The sequence below is a fragment of the Poecilia formosa genome, unplaced genomic scaffold (assembly GCF_000485575.1).
Source record: "Poecilia formosa unplaced genomic scaffold, Poecilia_formosa-5.1.2 Scaffold2, whole genome shotgun sequence".
Taxonomy (NCBI): domain Eukaryota; kingdom Metazoa; phylum Chordata; class Actinopteri; order Cyprinodontiformes; family Poeciliidae; genus Poecilia; species Poecilia formosa.
The window spans coordinates 6,456,930-6,480,814 of record NW_006799941.1 but is presented as its reverse complement, the minus strand read 5'-3'; the positions used below and the strand labels follow the sequence as shown (position 1 = coordinate 6,480,814).

At 38.6% G+C, this 23,885-nt stretch overlaps 1 protein-coding gene across 9 annotated transcripts in view; it reads right to left on the bottom strand.

Moving 5' to 3' along the window:
• The window catches only part of erc2 (ELKS/RAB6-interacting/CAST family member 2), a 52,127-nt gene that overhangs the window by 12,181 nt on the left and 16,061 nt on the right, over positions 1 to 23,885 (bottom strand). For 2 of the 9 annotated variants that reach the window (XM_016671762.1, XM_016671765.1), the window contains exons 3-14: positions 23,236 to 23,259; positions 20,201 to 20,635; positions 19,868 to 19,942; positions 15,784 to 15,939; positions 13,515 to 13,682; positions 11,253 to 11,420; positions 8,356 to 8,493; positions 7,226 to 7,366; positions 6,865 to 7,005; positions 5,388 to 5,423; positions 2,543 to 2,748; positions 882 to 1,004 (exon numbers count right to left, since the gene is read on the bottom strand). In XM_016671762.1, the coding sequence (XP_016527248.1) occupies positions 882 to 1,004; positions 2,543 to 2,748; positions 5,388 to 5,423; positions 6,865 to 7,005; positions 7,226 to 7,366; positions 8,356 to 8,493; positions 11,253 to 11,420; positions 13,515 to 13,682; positions 15,784 to 15,939; positions 19,868 to 19,942; positions 20,201 to 20,635; positions 23,236 to 23,259 (1,811 nt within the window). The remainder of the gene's footprint in view (positions 1 to 881; positions 1,005 to 2,542; positions 2,749 to 5,387; positions 5,424 to 6,864; positions 7,006 to 7,225; positions 7,367 to 8,355; positions 8,494 to 11,252; positions 11,421 to 13,514; positions 13,683 to 15,783; positions 15,940 to 19,867; positions 19,943 to 20,200; positions 20,636 to 23,235; positions 23,260 to 23,885) is intronic. The other 7 variants (XM_016671778.1, XM_007552105.2, XM_016671771.1 and 4 more) reach the window with 6 other exon arrangements.

The following is a 23,885-nucleotide window of genomic DNA, read 5'->3' as shown; positions in this document are numbered from 1 at the left end:
AGACAGACTTTCTGTATTTGATAACATTTTGTTCAACAGTTCTTCAGGCTTTCTGAAGGTCTATAATTTTCTGTCCGATAACAGATAACATTTTTAGTGAAGGTGTGTTTGTTTCTCCTCTCATTAAATTAAAGAGCCCTTTAATTCTTCCTCATTCATATTGTTGTATTCAGGCTTAAAAAGGGTCTTAAAGCTCAAGGCAAGAACTAATATTGTGTCCAAATAGGGCAGACAACTATGTAAAGACCCAAACTGGATCCTTATGCACTTTGTTAGAAGCAGCCAGTCACAATGCTTTCATTTGTTCTCATTTCATAGTTTGGGAAACAGAACTGAAACTGATCAAAAAAAGTAGCCAGAATCTATGAAAAACTTTGATAGACCACCTAAAGCATGAAGAACTTACAAAAACTAAAAAATAAAATAAAATAAAAAAATACAAGAAATTCTGGTCCTTGAGAGGAAAATATGAATTAATAAGAAACGGTTTAAAACCTTTGCACAGATAATTGCACGTTTAGTCATTAACTTGTTAGAAAACTAACATGCAACAGTTTATATGTCATGCACATGTCAAACACACACACATGCTCTCCAACTAATGACCAAGCTGAAAGAAATGCATTCATGGAGCAGGTGCAGACAGTCACTGAGAAAGAAAAACAAAAACTGCAGGAGTCTTTGCATCGTGTGTCGAAGTAAGTAATGAAAACACAGACAACAAACAAAAGCTGCCACTGCGATGCAAAGATCTGTGCATCCTACAGAGAGCAGGCAGAACCAGGCACACGGGTGAAACCAGACGCAGTCACAGCAGTTGCGGTCCGAGATTTTAAATCAGGAAGCCGAGCGGGGCTGATGTGCCAGGGCAGAGCACTCACTTTCCCAGGAAATCCCAGACCATGCCCCCTATCTGCTGAGGGGCGGCAGGCACAGAAGGGAGTGGGTCAGGGGGGGCTCTGCCTCCAGAACGAGGGGTATGGCGAGGGGCAGTGGATGGGGGGCTTTTTAAAATTTAGTGCAAAAGGAAGGGCACAAGAGCGTTTCAAAGAAGATGAAGGACAGATTGAAGATTCAGAATCCAATTTGAGAAAGAATAAGGAGGGAATGAACAGAGGTCAAGGTTGACCAATGGTCGGGGTTAGAGAAGGGGACAAAAGACAGAAGGGATACAGGATGAAAAAAGTGGGTAAGGATGGCAAAAAAAGGACAAGAAAACTCAATTAATCACATTTGGTGAAAGACTTAGCAAGGAACTCAACTGAGTGGGCACTTTTCACTGACATCTAGCTTGTATCTGTGCTACATGGAGAGTATGTGACAGGAGAGAAGAAGAAGAAGTCGCAGCAGATCTGTGTTGGCCTCAGACAATTCAACCAAGGCTTAGGTCAGTTTAGCGATCCACTTCGTCAGCTGAACCAAAACTAAACAACAATTTCAGAGTCGAGTTTCTGGATTAAATGTCACATGAATACAAGAATGAAAGAAGCACATTTACAGAAATCAATTACTCTGTTCCAACATCATGCAGGGGGAAAATGTCCAGTTTTTCCAAAGAATGGCTTTGAGAGAGAAACAAACAAACAAATCAGCTTGTGAGGAAAATCAACCCAATGATTGACACTTAATGCTGTCTGGTGACTCATCAGTCAAAGCCTAAAAAACCTGTTTATTTCTGGACCAATAAATGCAGGAAGGTCATGGTATCATCTCTCTTTGGTGTGGAAGTTGTTAATGAGGAAAATGTCCAGGTGAACTGTTTCCAGGAGGATTTAACGCTAAGGTTAAAGTATGGCTCTATTTATGGAAATGAACAGAGACACTAATCCCATAGATAGTAATGTTTAACACAGCGACTGTAAATGTAAAATTTAGGTTAAAATCGTTACATCAGAACGTTATGAAATTAAAATCGGTCCCAAATGTGGTGCATCTCAAATTTAAGACAAAGCATTAAAATTCCTGGCAGGTGAAACATCAATCACTGCTTATCTGGAGGACATTCAGACATTCAGGCAAGAGTCCATAGGCTTTATCAGACCTTCAAACAAACTCACTCCACACAGACTCCATCCAAGACAAAACAGCTATGCTTGAGCAAATGGCTGGAAGTTAAGCATAGACAAGTGGAAACAAGTAGTTTATAACTTGATGTCGAAACCTCATCCAGCATCAACAGAAACAAACTCGTCTGTGTCACGGAAACCAATGTGTTGCATTGAGAGCTGTAACCATAATGTAACCATAACTCAACCGAATTAGAATAACAAACAAGAGCATTGAGAAAGAACGGGTAACCAACAGCGACGAAGATATTAAAACACAAGCAGAAAAACAGAAACTGGAAAAGAGAACTGGAAAAGAAACCAAAGACTTTGTTTTCTTTACGTAAGCTGATATAAAACTAAAACCATTTTTGATGACATCTTGCTTTTCTTAGTATAAGGCATTTATTTAGAGGTACAGAAAATAATATTTATATTTTTTTTACTAAATCCTGAATAACTGGTAGAAGAGATTCGCCAGCATAAGTTTCACTCACCTTTCCAGCTCAGCAATCTTCTTGTCCTTGTCATTCTTCTCCGTCTCCACCTCTCTCAGGATGTCCAGAAGCCTCTCCACTTCCGACTGAGCCTTGCTTGCCTCGTCTTTATAATAGCTCACTTCCTTTTCCAGAAGCTTTACTCGATCCACGTACTCCGGGTTTCCTCGGGGGCCCGAGTGCTGCTGCTCCACCTCGTGAGCTTTCTGCGTCCGTGTACCAAGGAAAGATGCACAGAGTCAGTTCACATTGACGAGCCAAAGAGAGCAGCTCACAATGTTTTTACTGTGCTCTAAAGTCTTGTGGTAGATCTGTCTCTGTCTCTCTGTCTCTGTGAATGCAATATAGTGGAGAGTAGAGTAAACATTGTGAACCAGCCCATCATTACTGGTGCTGGCTCATTAGCTTTAACAGAGCTATTATTTAGCTCAATTTAAATGTCTCTCTGAGTCTCACAGTCATCTGTCACTTGGTTAGTATGCAGAGTGCATTACAGTGTACATGTTTGTCCTACGTGTACAGAAAAAAAAAAAAAAAAAAACTGACAAAATCTATTAAATATTCAGATAAAAAACAAGATTATCACAAATAACCAAAACCGAGACTCAATTTTGGTCACGTTTGACAAATCTCATCACCACTTTGATTGAATTTTCAATTAAATTTACTGCAAAGGTACACATCACCCTTGGGGAAGCAAACAGACCCACGTATGGAGCAAAGTTTTACAGAGCCATCCGCCAAAACACAGCAGCGATCTCCACCCACGGCTCGAACAAACGCTACCAGCACCACACCGAGAGAAACGAGAAGCGCTGCAACAATAACGACATGCAACGTATCATGCAAACCCAACAGAGCTGAAACAGTGTTTGCATCTGTAAACTGACTGTGTGCAGAAAAAGAAGTTGGAGCAATTTATTGTTAATGTTTTTAGGATGTGGGGATAAAAATAACAAACATAATTATGTCATTGCTCATCTGTCAGAATCTTTAAGTAAATAGAGATTATGCAGAAGTATTTACTGTTAATGTTTAACCCCATTTTGTTTCATTATAATGACAAAGTTTATTTCATTTTTGTGTGATTTTATGTAATAAACCAACACAAAGCAGTGGAGAATTATGCGTCTCCTGGAGGGTCTCAGGTCTCGGTTGTTTGAGGCGTTTTAACAAGTTGTTCCTCCAGGATTGGTCTGTATTACCTCCACCCATCTTCTACTTTCCTCAGCTTCCTAGTCCCTTCTAAAGATAAACCCCAGTGAACTGGAGTTCACTACCATGCTGCAACGATTGGGATGTTGTAGTTTTCCAGAAAGTTAAAGTCTTATGTGGGACCTATCAACCAGAAGCTTTAAAAATCCATCCAAAACACCTTTACAAAGTTTAACATTGGTAAAGAGTTGATGTGCAGGTGGATTAGAAGCAGACGGAAAATCTGAACGTAGCAAGAGAAAGCTGAGGTGATAGGTGTGTTTACACAAGCATTGTCAATGTTAAAACTGCATCGTAAACTTTGCTATCTTTATGCACACTGTAAAGGATCTGATTTGTCTTTGAATGCTCAGATTAATTGTGATCAATTTTTCAAAAACGTTCACAACCAGGGAAATTACAGCCACAGGTCTCACATTTGTTGTTGCTGAACCTATTTTCTGGGCACAGCATCATTAAAGACCAACTAAAAATGTGCTAAAACATTTTTAAAAAGTTTGCTGCGCCTCCTATGTAGCTTGTGGCAGGTTGCAAACTTATTAAGAATTACTTTTGAACAAGGTCATTTCTGCCACTCTTACATAAACACATTCTTCCCACCTGAGCTGTAAATCTCTGCAGCGCCTCCAGAGCTGATGCCATCGCAGTACAGCTGGCTTAACACTGAGATTAATTTACATGGGCTCTATTTAATGTAGGTGAACTCTGAAGGCATGTAGCTTGCACTACATTTTTGTTTATGGGTTATCGCATGATGATGGTGTTGTACATAAAAACTAAAATGTATCAATTTGCCTCCACTTTGCAATTATTTTCTAGTTTATGTTGGTCAGTCACATAAAGTCACAACAAAATATTTTGTTGTTGTGGTTGCAATGTGACAAAAATGTAAAAGTTCAATGGTGTGGATAATTTCCTGATGCAGCGTGTGACACTTAAAGCTGCAGACAGTCGGAGAAAGAATTCATAAATCATAGCTTTTATAAATCCCTCTTAAAAACTTTAGAATAATGAACCTGTTTTTTTCATTGTTTTGCATATATGTAACACAAAGGATTAAACGTGTTTTTATCCCCTCTGACTTAAAGTTGCACATTTTAATGCTTGTCTGGATAATTTAAGCATCCGTTTTGACTTGAAAACTTTATAAGTACAAATATAATTCTGCTGAAGGCCAATGTTACTGGAATAATGAAATCTTAGAATATTAGCGTTACCTAAAACAATGCCTGAGTTTTAATAAAAACTAAAGGAATAAATCCTTAGAAATGTTATTGAGTAATGTGGGAATTGTGCTAATTTCAGCTGACAATAAATACAACAGAACAAAATTTGAAAAAATAACAACTTTGACTGTGTAACACCATTTTCACACATACAAACACACACACGCACACACACGCACACACACACAGACATTAATCACTGTAAGAGGACATTGCACAGGACTCTCTGTTCAGTCTGAAGCTCGTAATACCCGCACAGTGCAATGGGCAACATGCATGTCGATGGGGGAAAGCAGTGCCTGTGCTGGGACTCGCCATGATCACCATCTAGCATATTTCAAAGAACTTCTCAGTGTCCTCATGCTTTCAATGTGCGCCTCGCAGGCCTCAAGAGAGGGACTTACAGGATTGTTCATGTGACTGAATAGCTGCTCAGCTTGCTACATTGCCAACAGAGGGGGGTCGAGGAAGGGACATTAGAAAGGAGGGGTGGGAGGGTTCAGGGAGAGTTAGGTGTTAGGGCTTAGTTTGAGCCAGAGGAGATAACAGCAGGATCAGACATAATACACGTTTGATGGCAGAGTAACACAGTTTCAGCACTGAACGTGTTGTTAAAGGTTAACAGCAGTAAAACACTGATGACGACAGACGGACAGACGGTCTGTGGGTCATGGAGACAAAGAAGATGGAGGGACTCCTTTTTCTGCGTAGCATTGTGACAAATACAGCAGCTTGCAGCAGAGGAGAGAAAGTGACGGCAGCCAGGATCCTAAAAAAAACTGTGATTTATGTAACGCCGGATCAAGACTCTTGTTCAGAAAAGCTTTCAGTGACCTCTTCCTACTCCCAAAACAGAATGAGCAAATCAAACGACAGAGTTTTATAATGTTCAACAGCTTGTAAAACAACAAAATCAAAGTACATTTTCCTGGTTTATTTCAAGTTTGTTCATTTCTCCAAAAATAGAAAAAAAATAACTTTTTTCACACTTTCTCTAATTACATTCATTTTACAAAAAATTCAGGTCAGCTGAAAAAAAAAAAAAAAAGCATCATCACCAGCCCATGTGGCACAGTAGGGATGACGTATTCGTCATAATGTGCAATGTTAGTTTTCCTATAAGATGTAAACGAAACTTCTTGATACTATCTTATAACAATGGTTTTCTTCTTGCCTGGTTTGTCTGTTTAGGTGAGGATACTGAACAGTTTTTTTATTAAGTGTTCAAACAAATCAGCACCAACAAATCAGCTTCATTTCCCTTAACTTTGGGAGATCAGCGATCAGTCAATACCGACATGTGGAACTGATCCTGTCCACCAATCCTATCTACATTTAGATTTTATTTCTAAAAATCATGTGTTGTTACTTAGCTTCACTATTATACACTACTTTGAGGTGATCTATCACACAAAGTAGAATAAAACACATTGAAGTTTGTGACAAAATTAAGGAGTGCATTTTTTGAAATGTTCATTTTATTTAGCTAACTGTATATATCTATTTGATTAAGTTTAATCCTTCCGTGTTCTGGCGCTAGAGGACTTCACTGACCAGTTTGAAAGGAAAGACATGTGGCAAATATTCAGAGACCAGGAACTGAAGACTCCAGCTTCTGCACACGGTGCGTCCTCGCTGCCAACTGAGCCACCAAACACGCAAATCCTTTCTTTACAAGTCTTCAAAATAGGATGTGCCAGAGGATGGTGGAGCTTCAATTAGTGCATAATATATTTCTTCCAAAAATGAAATATATGTTGCACCTCAGGAAACATACGACACATGAACAGGTACTTACTGGCTTCATTAATCAGATCAAAATGATCACCTGTAAAACATGTTGATGAGTGAGCTTTCACCAAGACAAGGACAAACACCTACCTTTTGAAGCTGCGTCTCCAACTTACTACACTCCTCTTTTTTCTGCTCAATGGCGATTTCCAGGGACTTGAGCTTCGAGTCCTTCTTGAGGCCAGAGGATGCCAGGGATGATGCGTGCTCTTTGAGATCGATGAGACTAGACTGCAGGTAGACAATCAACACAGACGTCGAAAGCACGTTTAAATCCAGCAGCCTTGCCTTGTCAGCAGGTGTGAAAAGGCCACAGAATCAGAGGAGACAGCTGGTGAGAGAGACACTTAGCGGATGCACTACGGAGGAGAGCTGGATGTTGTGCAGAGAAACACAGAGAGAGGCATGCGGATTCACCCCGACGCCCTCGCACAGACCATCTCACACCTACCTCCTTCTCTGTTAACTCTATCTGCAGGTTGTTGACCTTCTCCTTCAGCTCTTTGTTCTCCTTCTTATAGGAATCCACTTCTTCCAGACGTTCTCTGTCTTCTCTCTCTCTTTGGTCCTTTAATCGCTCAATAATTCTCTCCTAACAAAATGAAACAAAAACATAAATGCACACCAGTTAATGTGATTCTAAATCAGTAAGTGCAGCTTTCCAACCACTAAAGTTTGCAGTCGATGTTGCAACGATATAAAAAAAAAAAATCAAAATTATGTTTTGAAATTGCTCTGAAAAGACCACAAGATAATTACATCTTTGTTTTAAATTAAATGACTTAACAGTCCGTCGTATCTTGATGATAAATATGTCATTGCAAAATGATTGTGTCTTTAAAAGCAATCTAACACCCTTGAAATGTTCCCAGGTGATTTTTTTTTTTGTTTTTTTTACTTTGGAACGACAAAGAAAATTAAAATGTGTTCAATGAAGGCCTGAAGCTTCACCATCAAAGTTCTTTTGTGCAAGGAAAATTTGGAATAATTATCCAACACAGTTGGAAGAGTTCACAAATTTAAGACACTTGATTCATCAGTAATTCACTGTACAACTCTGAAGTTTCTCTGATTTTACTTTTTATAGGTATATGTTTGAGTTAAAATGAACATTGTTCTTTTATTCTGTGAACTACTGACAACATGTCTCTGAAATTCCAAGCTAAAATTTAGCATTTATTTACAGAAAATGAGAAATGGTCAAAATAATGGAAAAAAATAAATAAATAAAAAAAATGCAGCGCTTTCAGAACTCAAATAATGCAAAGAAAACCAGTTAATATTCATTCAGAAATAACAATAAGGTTTTAGGAAGAGTTCAGAAATCAAGGTTTTCAGTGGGGTTCAGTGCAGTGGGCTCTTCATTTTTCCCAGAGCTGCAGCTCCTGAATGTAACCTCAAACCAGAACATTTCATTCATAAGTTTCATGTTTCCCAATATTTGCATTTCTTGCTATAATTTCTGTGTTTACATTGTGCGATCGTACTGATGTTCATACTGATGTGCAAGACTGTAACACAAAGAGACGTAAAAAAAAAAAAAAAAAGAAACAACCAACAAATCAGATCTCGACGTTGCACCTTCTCTGAGAGCGCCTCCTCCAGGGTGGCCAGGGCAGTGTCTGTGTTACTGGAGTCGGTCTGCAGAGACTTGATCCTGTCCTTGAGGTTTCCCAGCTGCTTGTCTTTGTCTCTCAGCTGCTCCTGCAGGTTCTCAATCTGTTTCATTCAAAGAGAACAAAGCATAATAGCACAGTTGCTCAAAGCATTATTTAAGGTTGAAGTAGCCATATGTAGTAAAAGAAAAGCAATAAAAAAGCCTGGGCTTTTACAATACAGCCTTTTTGGTTTAAGGGTATATATAAGCATGCTCCAAAAAGGCACTTGTTACATTAATAAAACAGTACTAACAAGTATGCATTGGATTAATGCTTCTTATAATGCCTTTTATAACCCTAAAGGTTTGTGAAATTATGTCAAATTCAGCTGGGAATAAAACTGTTGTGGTCAGCGGGTTTTAATTTTGGCCTTTGCTTTCATATCTAGAGGGCTGGTTAGTTTATTTCCAGGTTATAAAAACTTTCTAGTTCCTTTTTTCTTCCCTTCAGTGTCAGTTTCAGTTGGGCCTCCATTCTCATACTGCCTCTTGATATGCAAAGAAAAGATATTTTCCAGTAAATGATGTTGGAAAGAGAGAGTCTGTGAATGTGTTACTGCAACGTCTTTCCAAAAAGCAGGGACAGAGTTGTTTATCCTTTTTCTCTTGTGCCAACAAAGTTATCACTATGTTATGTCAGGTTATGTTAAACAATCCTGGCCACATCCAGGATGTGAGGAGACAAACCAGTTTGAATAAACAAAAAGCTTTCATTGTCTTGCTAATATAGACAAGGCAAGTTTATTCATATAATGTAGCTCCATTCATAAGTGAGGTTATCCAGAGTTCTTTGCAGGACAACAAAACAAAAAGAAAGCAATAAAAAAAAGAAACAAAAAAGTTTTTTTCTTCAAACAGAGCGCGGTATGCCAGCACTGAAAAGCATTTTAAAATGCAGGTTTAATAGGCTAATTTAAATCCAAATGTATTTGCCAATATAACAATTCAATCAATAATCAGTGAACCAGCAAACAGTTCATTAGTCAGAGTCTTTGGCCATGACCTTTGAAAACAGGAAGCCAGATTTAAAAACTTGTGTAATATGAGGGATTTTGCTTGTGGCAGACAAAACCCTGGCTGCAGCATTTTGGATGAGCTGCAGCTGTCAGACCAGCCAAGATATTGTTTCTGTAATCTAATCTACTGAAAACGAAAGAATCGCTACGTTTTTCTGTCATGTTTTCACAGGAAACCAACGTTTTTTTTAACATTTTTTTTTTCAGATACTAGTTAAAACATTTGGGATGTTGTGGTGTCAAATCAAATTTCCTATTTTTTTATTTGATTTATTAAATTTCAGTTTAATTGACATATTTTTTTTTATTTTTAATCTGAATCTCTAAGATAGGAAACTGTAAACTAGGTAACAGGAGGAACTCAAACAGACGGGCACATCGGTGGCTGCGTTTGCCAAAGGAGGGTGAAACAAATGGTGCATGCGAATTTGATTCTTAAAACTCAAACAAAGACAGATATACTGTGTAAACAACACTGCCAAACACAATGCAGCTCGTTGTGATAACACAGCTAGCCCCATAATTTAAATGAAAAATTACAGGGAAATGTGTAAGATTCTTAAAGATCGTTGGTGATACACAAACAGTGAAAAATATTTTGAAATGAAGTGTTTTGCAAATGCTGGGGGTAATTCATATAGGTCCAGAAAAAGAGAAACAAACAAAAAAAACATACAATTGCCCTTCTGGCTTTACTTCATTTTCTGTTCCAATGTGTACAGAGGGATTTGCAAATGTAAAACAATGCCCTAAAATTGTATTATTGCTAAGGTTTTCTCTGCTTTCCTTGCAAATTTCAACAAACATAAATCAAATGAATTATAGAGCAGAACAAAATCCTTTTTATGTCGCCATTAGCAAAAAAAAAATGTTCCAGGGTAATGATGGACTGGAAAGCACCATAAGTTTGACATTATGTAACAATAACTACTGGATATATTGTCAGATGTAGCAATGGCATTACATTAGCTCTGTATGCAATAGCAGTAAATATATGACATTTTTTCAACGTCAGTCACTCCAAAATCTGATACGTTTCAGTCAGTTCTCTTTTTATTTTATTTTCATCAGTTAAACAATTTTTTTATACACTTTTAAACCATCTTCATTATCTAACAACTTAAAAAATACCTTCCTACAGTGTGATGTTCCTAAAGATTTAATGCCTCAATCTTGTTAGGGTTTTTTGCTGGTAATAAAAATGATTTCCTGTCTCTTCTTCACACGTTTCCACTTGTTATGGTAGGAAGCCATAATTAGGCTGCCTAGGAGAAACGGGTCCTGATCAGTTTATCGAAAACAGTTCAGCAAAGAAGCAGAAGGAGGAGGCAGGTAGTGGGAGAAAAGTGTATCTAAAAGCCCGGCTTTGTGAACTCTCAGAACGTATAACAAGTTAACATTTTAGACAAATCTAGATAATAAAAAAGGCAATTAGTGATCACTTTGTCTAATTAGATAGACGCATTTTAAAGGTAAGCAGTTGAAGTAAATGTCTTGTTTTTTTGGTTTTTTTTTTTTTTTCTTTTTTGTGGACCTCTCAGAAAAACTCCCACTCATCTTGGAGAGAGTAACCAATCTGCTTTGTGTTTTCATTAAGTGACTGCTTTAGTCCAGGAAGCAGTGATCTGATAAAACATCCCACTGCATCGCTGTTTGTTTGGATTTCAGATGACTCCTAGAGTGAAACTAAAAGTTGCACCCACACGCTTCGGAGATTTCCATAGCAAAATAATACAACAGATTCAACTATTTTTCCTCAACTTCAACTTTTAAACAGGGCGATATCTTTTCTTTGCTCCTCTCACCTTTTTCTGCAGGACATTAATCTTCCTTTCTTTAACCTCCAGCATGTCCTTCATGTCCCTGATCTCTCCAGCGAGAGTTCCCTTCTCCTCCGTCAGGTCCTGCAGCTGCTTAGTTTTCTTGTTCAGGAAGGACTCCTTTTCCTCCAGACGCAGACGTAGAGCATCAACCTGAAGAATGGCACACACTTAGAAAAAGTCACAGTGATTACTGTACTGTTTTTATCAAAACGTACTTCTCAGTGCCGTTAATATTTTAGAAGAACGTTCCAATTCATCCAGCTTTTAAGTGACACAGTACTTAAAAAAAGAGATTCTAGAAGAGATATTTCACCTTGAAGTCAGTTAATGCAGAAAACAACTCCGGGGTTATTTCTTTAAATCAAATGTTGAGGTTGTGGTGTTAGGAAAGACGCTCAAGTTAAACACTTGGTCTCAAAAATAATTTCCCAACAACCTCTTTCTAGCAAACCGTGATCCACTGCATGTTTCTGACACCTTTCTATCAGGATCAGCGATAACGTCTCCAGCAAAGTGAGTTTCTATTTGTTATATTAGACCAGCCTTCTCTCCCCGCATGCATCATTGAACCTTGGCCACATTGTTGCTTTCTTGGACAAATGTTGGCTGATGCTGACCGCTGCGGACCTGGAAGACACGAACACTGCAGATATGAGCTGCAGTTTGGAGATGCTGCCACCCAATCACTGCTTGGTTCTTGTTCAATTTGCTTAAATCCTTATGGTTACCAGTTTTTTCCTCTTCATGCATCGACAACGAGGAGAAACTGTTCCTGAAATATGCCCAACCTGCTGACAGATGTCATGATGGAGAGATAACAAGGGCTCCTCCCTTCACCTGTTGGAATGTTTTGCCTGACTGGTGTATAATGAGTGTGAATTTAGTTATTTTTGCTCACACACATTTAGTGCAATGACAGGGCAGGTGAAAAAGCATTAATTTTAGCCCATAAATAATATTTGAGCACTAAATTAAATTTTCTTATCAACCCAGTGGTTCTGTTGGCACTTTGTGGAAGCATATCCGCTGCACAAAGTGAGTCCAGGTCTTGGTTTAACATTAATATTACTAATATTAATTATATTCACTGCATATTATTTGCTTTTCTTTTTTTTTTAGTATTAAACTGAAAAATGCATCAGTTACAGCTATTTGTTTGTGAATTTAGAAACATAATTACAAAACTTATGACCATATCAAATTTGAGGTACTTAAACAAATGTAAATACCTTTCACTTGTAAGATATTTACAAATGTAAGGTATTTACAGATAGTAAATAGTTACCTATTTATGGTTCAAGCTACCAAATCTTTCTTTTAACAGCCTCTTTAAATTATTTCATTTGTGATTCAGCTTCAGTCTCAGTTGGTCGCAGGAGATCGATGCTCCGACAGTCGTTATCTGAGCGTTCATCTGAAGGTTTCTTCCTGTCAAAATGGGGTTGTTCCTTCCCACTGTTGCCACATGCATGCTCAGTTTTGGGGAATAACTCCAAAGGCAATGGCTCAATGCAAAATGGGCTGAATTTCCTTAAATTATAAACTTTTTACCGATCAAATTGGAATATATATGCTTGCATATGGGGTTGGATTAAATAAGTGTTGTCTTCTTCTTACTACTTTTCAAACAGAAAAGTAGTAGTAAACAATTTATTTTGTTCTTGGTTAGGTATGCACATTTATCTTATTGATTTTTTTTTGTTCTCTTGTTTTTAGAAACCTGTTTGAAATAAATAAATAAAATCAAGAAAAAAATAGATTGATTTCTGTATATTGGTGCATATAAATTGTATTTGCGTTTCTTGTAGAGTGCCTGGAGGCAAGATTTACTTGGAGTAGGAAAATAAACTAATTTCAATGTTTTTTGTGAGCTTGTAAAATGCTTGAGTCTATTTAGGGTAAACAGCTTTCTATCTGATGACTCAAGTTACTTGTTTGCAAAAAAAGGTTGTTCTAAAGCCTCAGCAGAAAAACACCATTTGTTCAAACTGCTTATTTGACTTTTCCTCATTGACATGCATCTTTACGACATGACAGCAGTCTTAATACAGACACCGTTATTTAGCTTTTTTTTTTTTTTGTATAACATGTCCTGACACAGTGCAAGGTGCAACGACCGTCACCTGCATGCAACGTTTCATGTTTCATTTTAAAATTTCCCAAGGAGGAAATGGGAATGTTTGTGTTTTGTTTAGCTGGCAAACAAGTGAGGGATTTTTTATTTCTTTATTTTTTTTACCCTACCTCTGTTTGGAGGATGGCAGCACGTTGCTCTTTGGCAGTGAGAGACTCTTTGAGCACTTCGATATGCTGTTTGCAGTCCGAGTTCTGGTTGTTGAGGGTCTCTAGCTTTGTTTGCAGAGCCAGCAGCTCCGACTCTTTCTTTGACAGCTCCTGCTTCAGTTGGTCAATCTGTTCAACACACAATAAAAAAAAAAAAAAAACCTTTTAGCTTCCCGACTGATCCAAGACATCAGCAATATGACGTTTTTTTTTTGTTTGTTTGTTTTTTTTAGTTCATTTTTAACCAATGACCACATATGTGTAGGTCTGAGAAAAAAAAAACAACAACAAAAAAACTTCTGGTTGAGCAGTGAGCTATACATTGCAGTTTGACTACCATCTTCATCAACACAGTTTTCTCTCATTAAAAATGCATTTTGGGCTGAGTCCCCACCATTTGTCATACATTATACATTGTCCCTATTCATGATTGATGAAAAGAGGTTTAAAAATAGAGCAACAAAACTGTGGCTGCTCTGTGACTAGTTCTGTTTTATATGGAGAGCTCTGTGTAAACACAATCTGAAACCTCTAAACCAGCACTGTGGGCAGCACAGAGCTGGTCATTTAACTCCCTTCATCGTTTTATACCTGTACAGCTTAGAAAACATCGAAATGGGTCCTTCTGTTTAACTAACAAGTTGTCTTTAATAGAATTTATTATGCTTTACCTGTTATGTAAATGTGGTTTTAAGGCTTGAAAAATAGCAATCACCACCTGGAGGTTGATTGGAGTTATTTTGGTTTGATCAGGGGTCATATGTAATAAAAGTCAGCGATTTTGTAAGTGGTTAATAACCAACATAGCTAAAAGAATACAGTGAAAAATACAATTTTCAGTGAATACTATACAATTGAATAACAGGGTTTGGGCAGTTCTGGGTTGTACGGTGGCCTTGCAGCAAGAAGGTCAAGAATTTAAATCAGAAATTGTTTTTTTGCCAGAAGTTTCCATGTTGTCCTTGTGCATGTATGGGCTCTCTTTGGGTACTCCACCCACTTCCTACAGTCCAAAGACAGGACATAAACCATGACATAAAAACAAAAATAATTAAAAGATAAAGCAAAGTAATAAAAGAAAAAAACGAAGGAAAAACATGACTGGTGGTTTAAGCGGTCTCTTTAAGTTACCTTAGGGGTGAGTGTGTGCACATTTGTTTGTCCTGTGTGTTTCTGTGTTCCCCTCTGATGAACTGGGTGAACCCCATTTCTCACCCAAAGACTGCTGGAAGATAAGCACTAACGGATGGATTTGAGCAATTTATGGCTAGCTTCATAACTGATGAAAAACACCAGAAAAAAAATAAGTTCATGCTCGATGATTTCATTATATTAGCACAATGTTGTCTGTTCAGAGGTATGAAGTGCAAGTAGAAAGTAATGTCACTGTAATTGTGTGGTAATGAAACGAGGACATGAACTGGCAGGAAGATAAATTGACTTGTAGCAACTACCGATTCCTGCAACTGCTTCTTATGCTGCACAACTGACATATAAATACTTGCAAGATTTGACAATATAGAGTGGGAATCGAAAGTGTACATACCATCTTATAATGTTGTGTCAAAACTTTTGAACAAAAACAAAAAAAGTTCAGATCACGATGGTGTCCACATCCTCTTTCACTCCAGGTGTGATTTTCTTTCGGTGAAATGTCTTTTTATTTTATTTTTTTCTGTGTGAAAAATATTTGGAATCATTGCAGAGCAGGTCTCGGTTTTCTTCATCATATCATAACACATTCTCTCAAAACTTCAACAAAGTGTTAGTTTAAGGCTGTGCACATTTTTGCTATCATTGTAATTCTTCTGTTTCTCACATGTTTCCTCCTCAATTAAATCATGCAGAATGAATGTGTCTTATCTTTAGAAAAAGTTTAGAAAACATGAAGGATTTCTTTGTAAACGTCATAGAAATCTTGCATTGTGACTGGGATGTGTGCAGTTTTAAAGAGACCCTGTACTAATTTATGCATGTGTTTCGAAGTTAGGTGACAGTCATAATCAGCTCTTTAGGGGGTTTTCACACCTTTTGTTTGTTTCCTCATGAATTTGTTGTGGTCGGTTATTGATTTCAATTGTGCAAATTAAAAGAATGTACAAAAGTTTCCATCATAAAAAGGAAAGAACAATAGATAAGCAAAGTTTGTGAGCAAATAAGGACCATCATCTCAGCTGAAAAAACACAGAGAGCAATCCTGTTTCTGAAGCCGCATGCACATGGCCTCTACCTTAGTCTTCATAAACTTGGAGTGATTCTTGTAGACCTCCATCTGTTTGATTTCCTCCTCTCGATCCTCTGTGTTTAGTAAGCTGTTCGCCTTCAGCATCTGGATCTCATCCTCCAGATCTCGAATGTTGCGCTCCAGAGAGGCAATTTTGGTATCCTGCACACAAACACGCGAAAGAGACACACCTCAACACCAAGACCAGCATTCCCACTAGCCGAGTGCTGCAAAAACAATCAGAACTACGGACAGGAGTCCACGAATAAACGCAAAGACTGAAAGCGACCGCAACGATTTGGACCGACAGAGAGACAAAAGAGAGGTAAAAAGGGGAGATGCAGAGAGATAAGGAGTGGATGGAAGAAGCTCTCTGGTTTGGCTCAGAACAACTGCAGTATCTGTCGGGGAAATCAAAAGCTTTCTACCCAGCTCTTTGCAGCGGCTCAAAGGATTAATCACCATTGGGAAATATTGAGTGCACATCCAGCACAGACTGATCCTTCAGGAACAGAGAGAGACGTGCAAAAAATAAAAAGGAAAAAGTAACAAGCTCTAGCTTCTGCTGTGGAGGCTTGCAGATAAATGCAGAACCAAGTCTCTGGACTGCGACTGAGAGACCAGCTTTAGCTTCACGGCTTTTTAAATAAATAATACTACGTCTTTAAGATTAGCCATGGTTCATCTCCCTCTCCAGCAGAGCATAGAGCAACCTTGCTTCTTCCTGCCTTTCTCTCTCTCTTTTTAATATCGTCCTTCCTTCCTCTTTGTGAACTTGTGAACTTATAGCCATTAGCAGGGTCAGCCACAGCCTGCTGAACAACATGGGTGATGAGTTGTAATGAGAAATGAATGATTGGGAGTTTAACGTCAATGCATGGAGCGCCGCTCGTGTGCATGCACTTCGCCCAGCTGCTGCATCTCACCTTACAAGAAGAACATCAATGAAGTGACAATTCTGCAACAGACATGAGGCGCCGTACCTTCAGAGGAGAGTGATTTTATCCCACGGACCTGGTCAGTGAATTGTGCTCGTTATCTGTCCCTGGATCTGTACATCCCTCTGTCTCTCCATATCCCTGCATACTGGCCTCTCACTGTCATAAACAACCACACCTGTTTCCATGGCAGCAGCAGGCAGGCTATATACGGTGCACCGTCTCTGGTGAGTGAGGAGGAAGAGAAGGCGGGAGGGTCGGAGACGAGGGGGAGGGAGGGAAGGAGGTAGGATTATTCGCGCTTCCATCAGCATCAACAGAGAAGGGGAGAGAGGAGAGAAGCAGGGTCTTCCTCCACAGCAAAAGGAGAAGGAGGAGGGGGCGGGACTTCCCTCGCCCTGTATGATAATCAACAGGGTACAGAGCGCCCTGAAGTCACATGACCAGGCTGTGGGAGGCTGGGCCGGTGCAGCCAAGCGAGAGGGGCTGTGTCAGCTCAGCGATGATGTCATGATTTATTTTGAGGAAGTGATGTCAGGCCTCTGCAGTGAGGCTGGGGGTGTCTACAGCAGCTCAGTAGCTGGATGTTCCTGATATTCTCCACTGTCACAGTGATACTGAATGTCCTTTTTTATTTGCTATAGTTTATCCCTTTCTCCATCTGTGTTTAGTAGTCTGAGACAGATTAGCGAAATGGAATGAACATGAGCTTAATTAAAGGATTTGTTGTGGGTAGACTCCAGAAACTCTCATATTTTCCAATATTGAATAACATGTTTAGAGTCATACCTATAATTAGTTTAAAAGCTTTACTACAGTGTCTTGAACTTTGTCATATTTTGTTTTGTTACAAACAAAAAGTTCAATTTCTTTTTAATTAGATTTTATTTGATTGACCGAAACAACGTGGTACATAACTGGAAAGAGAAAGGAAAGTGATCCATAGTTTCAAAATGTTTTGAAAATAATAATCTAAAGGTGTGGCACACCTTTGCATTCAGCTCTCCTGAGTCAGTATTTCCACATCAGTCTTCTTGCTGCAATTAAGACTTTGCAAATCTACAGACTGAAGCATTTGCTCCTTCTGGTTGTGTATGCCAGATTGGATGGAATGCACTGGTGAACATGAGTTTTCAAATCTTGCCACAGGTTGTCATTTTGACTAAAGTCAGGATCTTGTGTTCAGCACATTGTGACTGTGTTGAACGTATGTTTTTTAGGTCTTTATTTTCTGAATATGTTTCTCTTTGCCACTCTGAAGCTCTTCTGCCAAATATGACTTCTAGATAAGGAGCAGTCAGGTCTCACAACAGCCTGTTGACATGCCAGCTCTCACAGCCTCTCATAGCTTTTTTTTTCTTTTTTCTTTTTTTTTTTTTTTTGCTTGTCCTGTCTTGTCCTTGGGTAAGGAGACATGACACTCTGACAGAGTTTGAACTCGAGTGCAGATTCTCCATGTTCAGTTTTTGCTCTGCTTTTGAACAAGATGTTTGATTTTCACTTGGAGAATCTTATTTTTTCATCACAACCTAAACCATCTCCTTGTAGCTCTGCTAGGATGGCCATTGCTTTCCTATGCTATTCTACTTGATTCAAAACTCACTTCACTTCACAGTCTGGGCTTTCTCCCATTCACTTGGATTTCAACTGGACCAATGAGAGCACTGAAGGAGAAGTTATTGTTGATGTCAGTTTTCTGGTCCATTTTAATCTGCCTGTAGAGTTAATAATGGCAGCGGAGGAAGTGAACGAGGACATTCAGTCGACGTTGGTCATTCTTCCAAACACTGAATTATCATTAACAGCCACCCGCTTGGCACTTCTCTCTTTAAAGTGGAGGATGGTTGCTTACAGTGCAGTTAATTTCCGGTAAACTGCATAGCATCAGACTGCCACATTATATACATCACGGACAAGTGTTAGGGACTGGGTAAAATTGAAAACTTTAACAGAGTTCACACCTCCAGGAAGCAATCATCATTTCTGAGTAGCTAAGAGCCCAGACCCTCTGTGCAAAGCAAAGAGTAGATGCTGTTGTTTTCATCAGGTTATAACTCTGCCCTTGTGTCAACTTTTTTGTAGCCTTTGTTATTAAGAAAACCTTTCCCATAACATAATGCTGCCACCACTGTGCTTCACTGTCTAAAGTGTGTTCAGGGCCATGTGCAGCATGACATTAAATGGAACTAATTTATGCTGTCTTTCAACTATAACCTTCATCTTGTCACTGTTTCGTGAAGGCAAGACCCAGCAAGTGAACAACTAAAATTTGCCCATTTGGTAATTTTTTCCCTAATAGGCAAAATTCCTTGGTCTTTATCATGATATTTGGTCATCAATGTCCTTTACTAACCCTCTGCTTTTACAAAACAGCTGTACTTTACATAGGTGGACTCCATTCATGAAGTGGACAACTTCTGCAGGCAAGTGGTAGTCGACTTTTATTTGTAAAACCTTTTGACAATCAATTGTCCTTTTTCCTTTACTTCACAAATTACCCTGTGTTGATCTGTCACAATAAAATACTTTTTCTGACCGTAAGCTTACAAAAAGTGAAATAGTTCACTAGATATCACTAGCTTTGCAAGCTCTTTAATTCCAGTGATTCACTGAGTCCTTATAGAGCAAAATTACTTCCAAACTGTTCATTCCTGATCTTTAGTTTCAGATATGCACAATCAGAAAGCATGCGAAAGAAACTCTATCCATCCTCCAAAAAAATCTTGATGGAAAATGTTATATAAACCTCCAGAGCTCTTGCAGAATCAAAGTCTGCTCTGTGTTTGCAGTCAGCGATGTGAGGAGTTGATTGTAAAAGAATCACATTGGCTGTCACAAACCTTTTCTTGTTTCAATTTGACACAAACCTCTTCAACCAACCAAATGTTGACTCTCGTTCAAGTTAGCACAAAAGCTCTGAAAGCTGATACAGCACCGTTCCATGTGTGAGAACAAGAGAGAGGCATGTGATGCCAGGCTGGTGATTGACTCAGCTGCAGCAAATTGCAGTGACAACAATAGATTCAGCAGAACACACATCAGCAAAAGCCTCTGTGGGAAACGCAATGAAAGACTTGAGAATGGGAGCGTATGAACACACAACGTTTGCTTCCACACAAATGCGGAGCTGCTGTGTGTAGTCAAGTTCTTACTTTCATCTCTATGATGGTCTGCAAGGCCTTGGTTTTGCTTGGATCCTGATGAAGCTGATTTCTTCTGTGCAGTTCCTTTTGGGAAAGAGAAATAATTTTTAACTTTTTCTACACAAGAGCAAAGGATAAACAATAATAATACAATTCAAACGATATGCGTCTGTTCTGTTCACGGTGCCACATTTACAAAAGTGCCCCACAGTTTTTGTACATGTTACATAATCAATGCATCACAAGGAGCAGACAGGAGTGCACTGAATTTATGATGCTCAGCACTGCCATCTAGTGACAAAGACGCATACTAAATTTCAAATACTGTTTGTTTCATTGTACCTCTCGCAGATGGATGTTTTCCTTCTCCTTCTGGTCCAGAATTACTTCCAGGTGTCCGAGTTGGGCCTCGGCCTCAGCAATGCGCCTGGCTCTCTCCTGCTCTTCCTCTTCGGTCGCCCTGCCCGGCCCGGGAGGCAGCCCTTTACTCTGCAGCATCTCCAGCAGCTTCTTAATGGACTCGTCCCTGGCACCGAGTGTTTGTTTCTGCGTCTCTATTCTTAGCTCCATCTCCTCCAGGGTTTTTCTAAGCAGGAAGAGCTCCTTGGCCTGCCTGTCGTGCTCGGCTTGCAGCCGGCGGAAGTTCTCCTCTGTCAGCTCGATGGTGGTGAAATGCTCCGAGCCAGATCGGTTTCCGCTCTCCTGCTGAAGCAGGTGGTTGAGGTCTCGCTGTGTGCGTAGTTCGTCCTGCAGAGCCTGGATGGTCATTTGGAGATGCTGCAGGAGACGTGGACAGACACGGACGTGTACACACACAAAGACCCAACGCATTTAGGAATAAAACAGAATCCAATTTAATTTATTTTAGTCAAAACTAACATCAGTGGCAAAATGTGCAGTACTGGGAAGGCCTAACCCATGACACACCAGCACTTACATTACAGCACCTTTAAAAACTGATTTCAAAGAATTAGCACCGTTTGACACAACAATTAATTATTTATATGAATGCCAGGACCAGGGAGAATTTCTTGTTTTACCACTAGACACTAAGGGACAGACATGATGTGACTATAACCTCTAAAAGCAGCTCTCAGTTCTCAGTTCAAAAACATTCTGGATATTTACATGTCTGTCTAGTCGGGATATGGAAGAACTAAATATAAACTCCCATAAGTTACAACGTCTTGAAATTGTCTTAGATGTTAATTTTAGTGAAAATGTCTCTTCAGGACTAAAGATCACAAAAATACCTAAACACAGACAACAAATTAAAGAAATGGATGAATATAATAAGAGCAAATGCAGGGCTAAAATTCATCCATTAATTTTCAGTCATGATTTTAGTAGTTTGTATTTAAATGACACAAAGAAAACAGTATTGGTGCTTCAGGAACAATCAACCAACTAGTAAAACATGTAGAATAGCATTAACGTTCAGGGAAAGAGGTTAGTTTTCTTTTGATAAAAACTTTGATCAACAATGATCAGTTAATACAATAATTACAGTGTAAGAACTCTCCTAAAGTGATTAAGATAGTCTTTTAATAAGCAGTAAGACCACAATCTACAGAAAAACAAAATATTTGTTGAATTTAAATGAGCCAATAACTGGTAAAATGAGTGCATGATATATACTCACTGCTAATCATTAAATACACCTTGCTAGTAGATGTGGCTTATTTTGTTGAGGCAAGATAAACTTTCTTCAAGCAGTTTGGCTCACATTGACGTCATATTGCTATGCAGTTGTTGCAGTTTTGTCAGCTGCATGTTCATGATGTGAATCTCATATTCCTCACATCCCAGTGGTTCTGTCTTGGACAGAGATCTGGTGATTGTGGAGGTCGTTGAGGTACAGTGACCTTACTGTCCTTTCCGTTTCATGGTGGAGTGTCCAGCTAGAAGTAGTCATAGAAAATAGGAACTGGGAATTGAACCCTCAGTTTCTTGTCTTTGACTGGCAGGAGTGAAAATCCAGAGTGGTTTTGTGCAACACTGAGGCTTCTCTATACACAATTTACCACTGTCTCTCCACTGCCAACCCTGAAAGATTTACTTTTATAAACCTGCATGTACTTACAGGCAATAAGCGATTATTTTGTTATTCAACTTAAGTGATTAAATAGCCATTGGGTTAATTAATGGATTAACCAGATTAAACCAGTTCCCCTAAGAGTCAGAGCTGAAGAATATGTTTTATATTGTCTGCCTGAAAAATCAAAACACGTTCTTTATTCAGAAGACGTTCTTTTGTTTTTTGTCTATTTGGAAGTAGGGCTGGACAATAAATCAATAACAATATATATTGTGGTAGACACATGATTCATATCAATAGGTAATATGTCGGATAGAATATTCAATCATTTCTATGAACTCCAATCCAGAACCACACGGCATTCTGGGGGAAGTAGGTAGAGGAAGTGTTTAGTCTCTCAACCTCTCACGGTTGGTGGCATCAACTAATTCACTCACTATCCGGTTACCTAGCAACTCACTCACTCTTTCATTACCTAGCAACAAGCTGTAGAGTAACTTACCAGCAGTTTAAGGTTTTGCCACCATGCCTCATAAGTGCTTAAAAATAAACAACAACAGCGTGGAATGAAAGGATAAAAAGAGGAAAACAAATCGAGGGGAAATTGTGGATAAAAGAGGAAAAGTCACATCACCAGTTTGGTAATACTTCAGATATTTAGAACAAAAAACTAATTGATAATTATCAATATCGACTGATATGAAGCATATCATGATACGATTTTCAGCCATGTCGTCCAGCCCTATTTTGAAGGGTGGAAAAATAAGTGTGAAATGTTCACCAGTGACTTTGTTAAAACACTTATTTCCTCATGTGGATTTTGTACTCCACTGAACTAATATGGATTGTAACTTTGACACTTCATGTTTTTACCATTTTTATGACATTTTTCACCCATGTGTATATCATTGTCTGTAAGGATATTTGTACCACGTTTCTGACAAAAGGTTTAGTTTTGCTAGATGTATAACTTTCCTCCAGTAAAGTAGAAGAGAAACAAAGATTCACCCATGTACTGAAAATGGTCCAGTTAGGTCCTTAGAGAACAGAAACAGCTTTTTCTCCTGAAGTCATTCACCTTCCCAGGCTACGAATGTATGGTTTGAATTCTTATAGTGGAGCAGTAACATGACTTTCTGTTCTCCAGGTCTTTGTGTTGAAACATCAGGATTCAAGGGGCAGCAGAACTGAGGGACTGAAGGGATATCATTCAGTTCTCCAAGGAGGTTAAAGGGTTAGGAGAAAAAGGGATTGTCAGGTATCTGGAAAAAAAAATACACGGCACACGAAAGGTGACTCTATGTTGTGCACACGACACGGTGCAAACATAGGGACAAACCTTGGTTCTCCTGGCATCCAGCAGCTGCAGAGCATGAACAGAATGAACAGAAAAAACAGATGTGTGGTGAAAACAGAGCGTCAGAGCTTGATGCAACAGAAACGGATGATCAACACAAAGCAGAAAAATCCTAAATGAGAGCTGCTGGTTTATCACTCTTGCAGTTAGTAAAGCAAATTTACAACAAAACTTTTTTGATAGCAAACTTTTCATCTTGTTATAAGAAAAAGAACAGTTTTTAAACTATTAGCCCGATTGGTTTCGAGACAGCCAGATTAATAGTTTTAAGAGTTGAACGTAGACATTTTTTTCTTTATAACAAATAAAAATATCTGCCAGAAAATAGATTTTTCATGTACAAACCAATGTTTACTTAGACAGGATTACCTTTCTGGAAAGACATTTTAAAAATGGGTAGAAGTGGGTATAGTATTTTTCCAATAAACTGTTAAAATATATTTACTAATCATAATATTTTAATGAGAAGCGTTAACAGTCAAGTTAAAAGTAAAAGGAACAACTGAGAACTTTTTTTGCTGTACGATTCTGTAAACATTAACAGAAAATTAAACTCTAGCACAATTCACATTTACTCTACAGATTTACAGTACGCAAAAAGTTAACATTATTCTTTTAATGACTAACTTTAG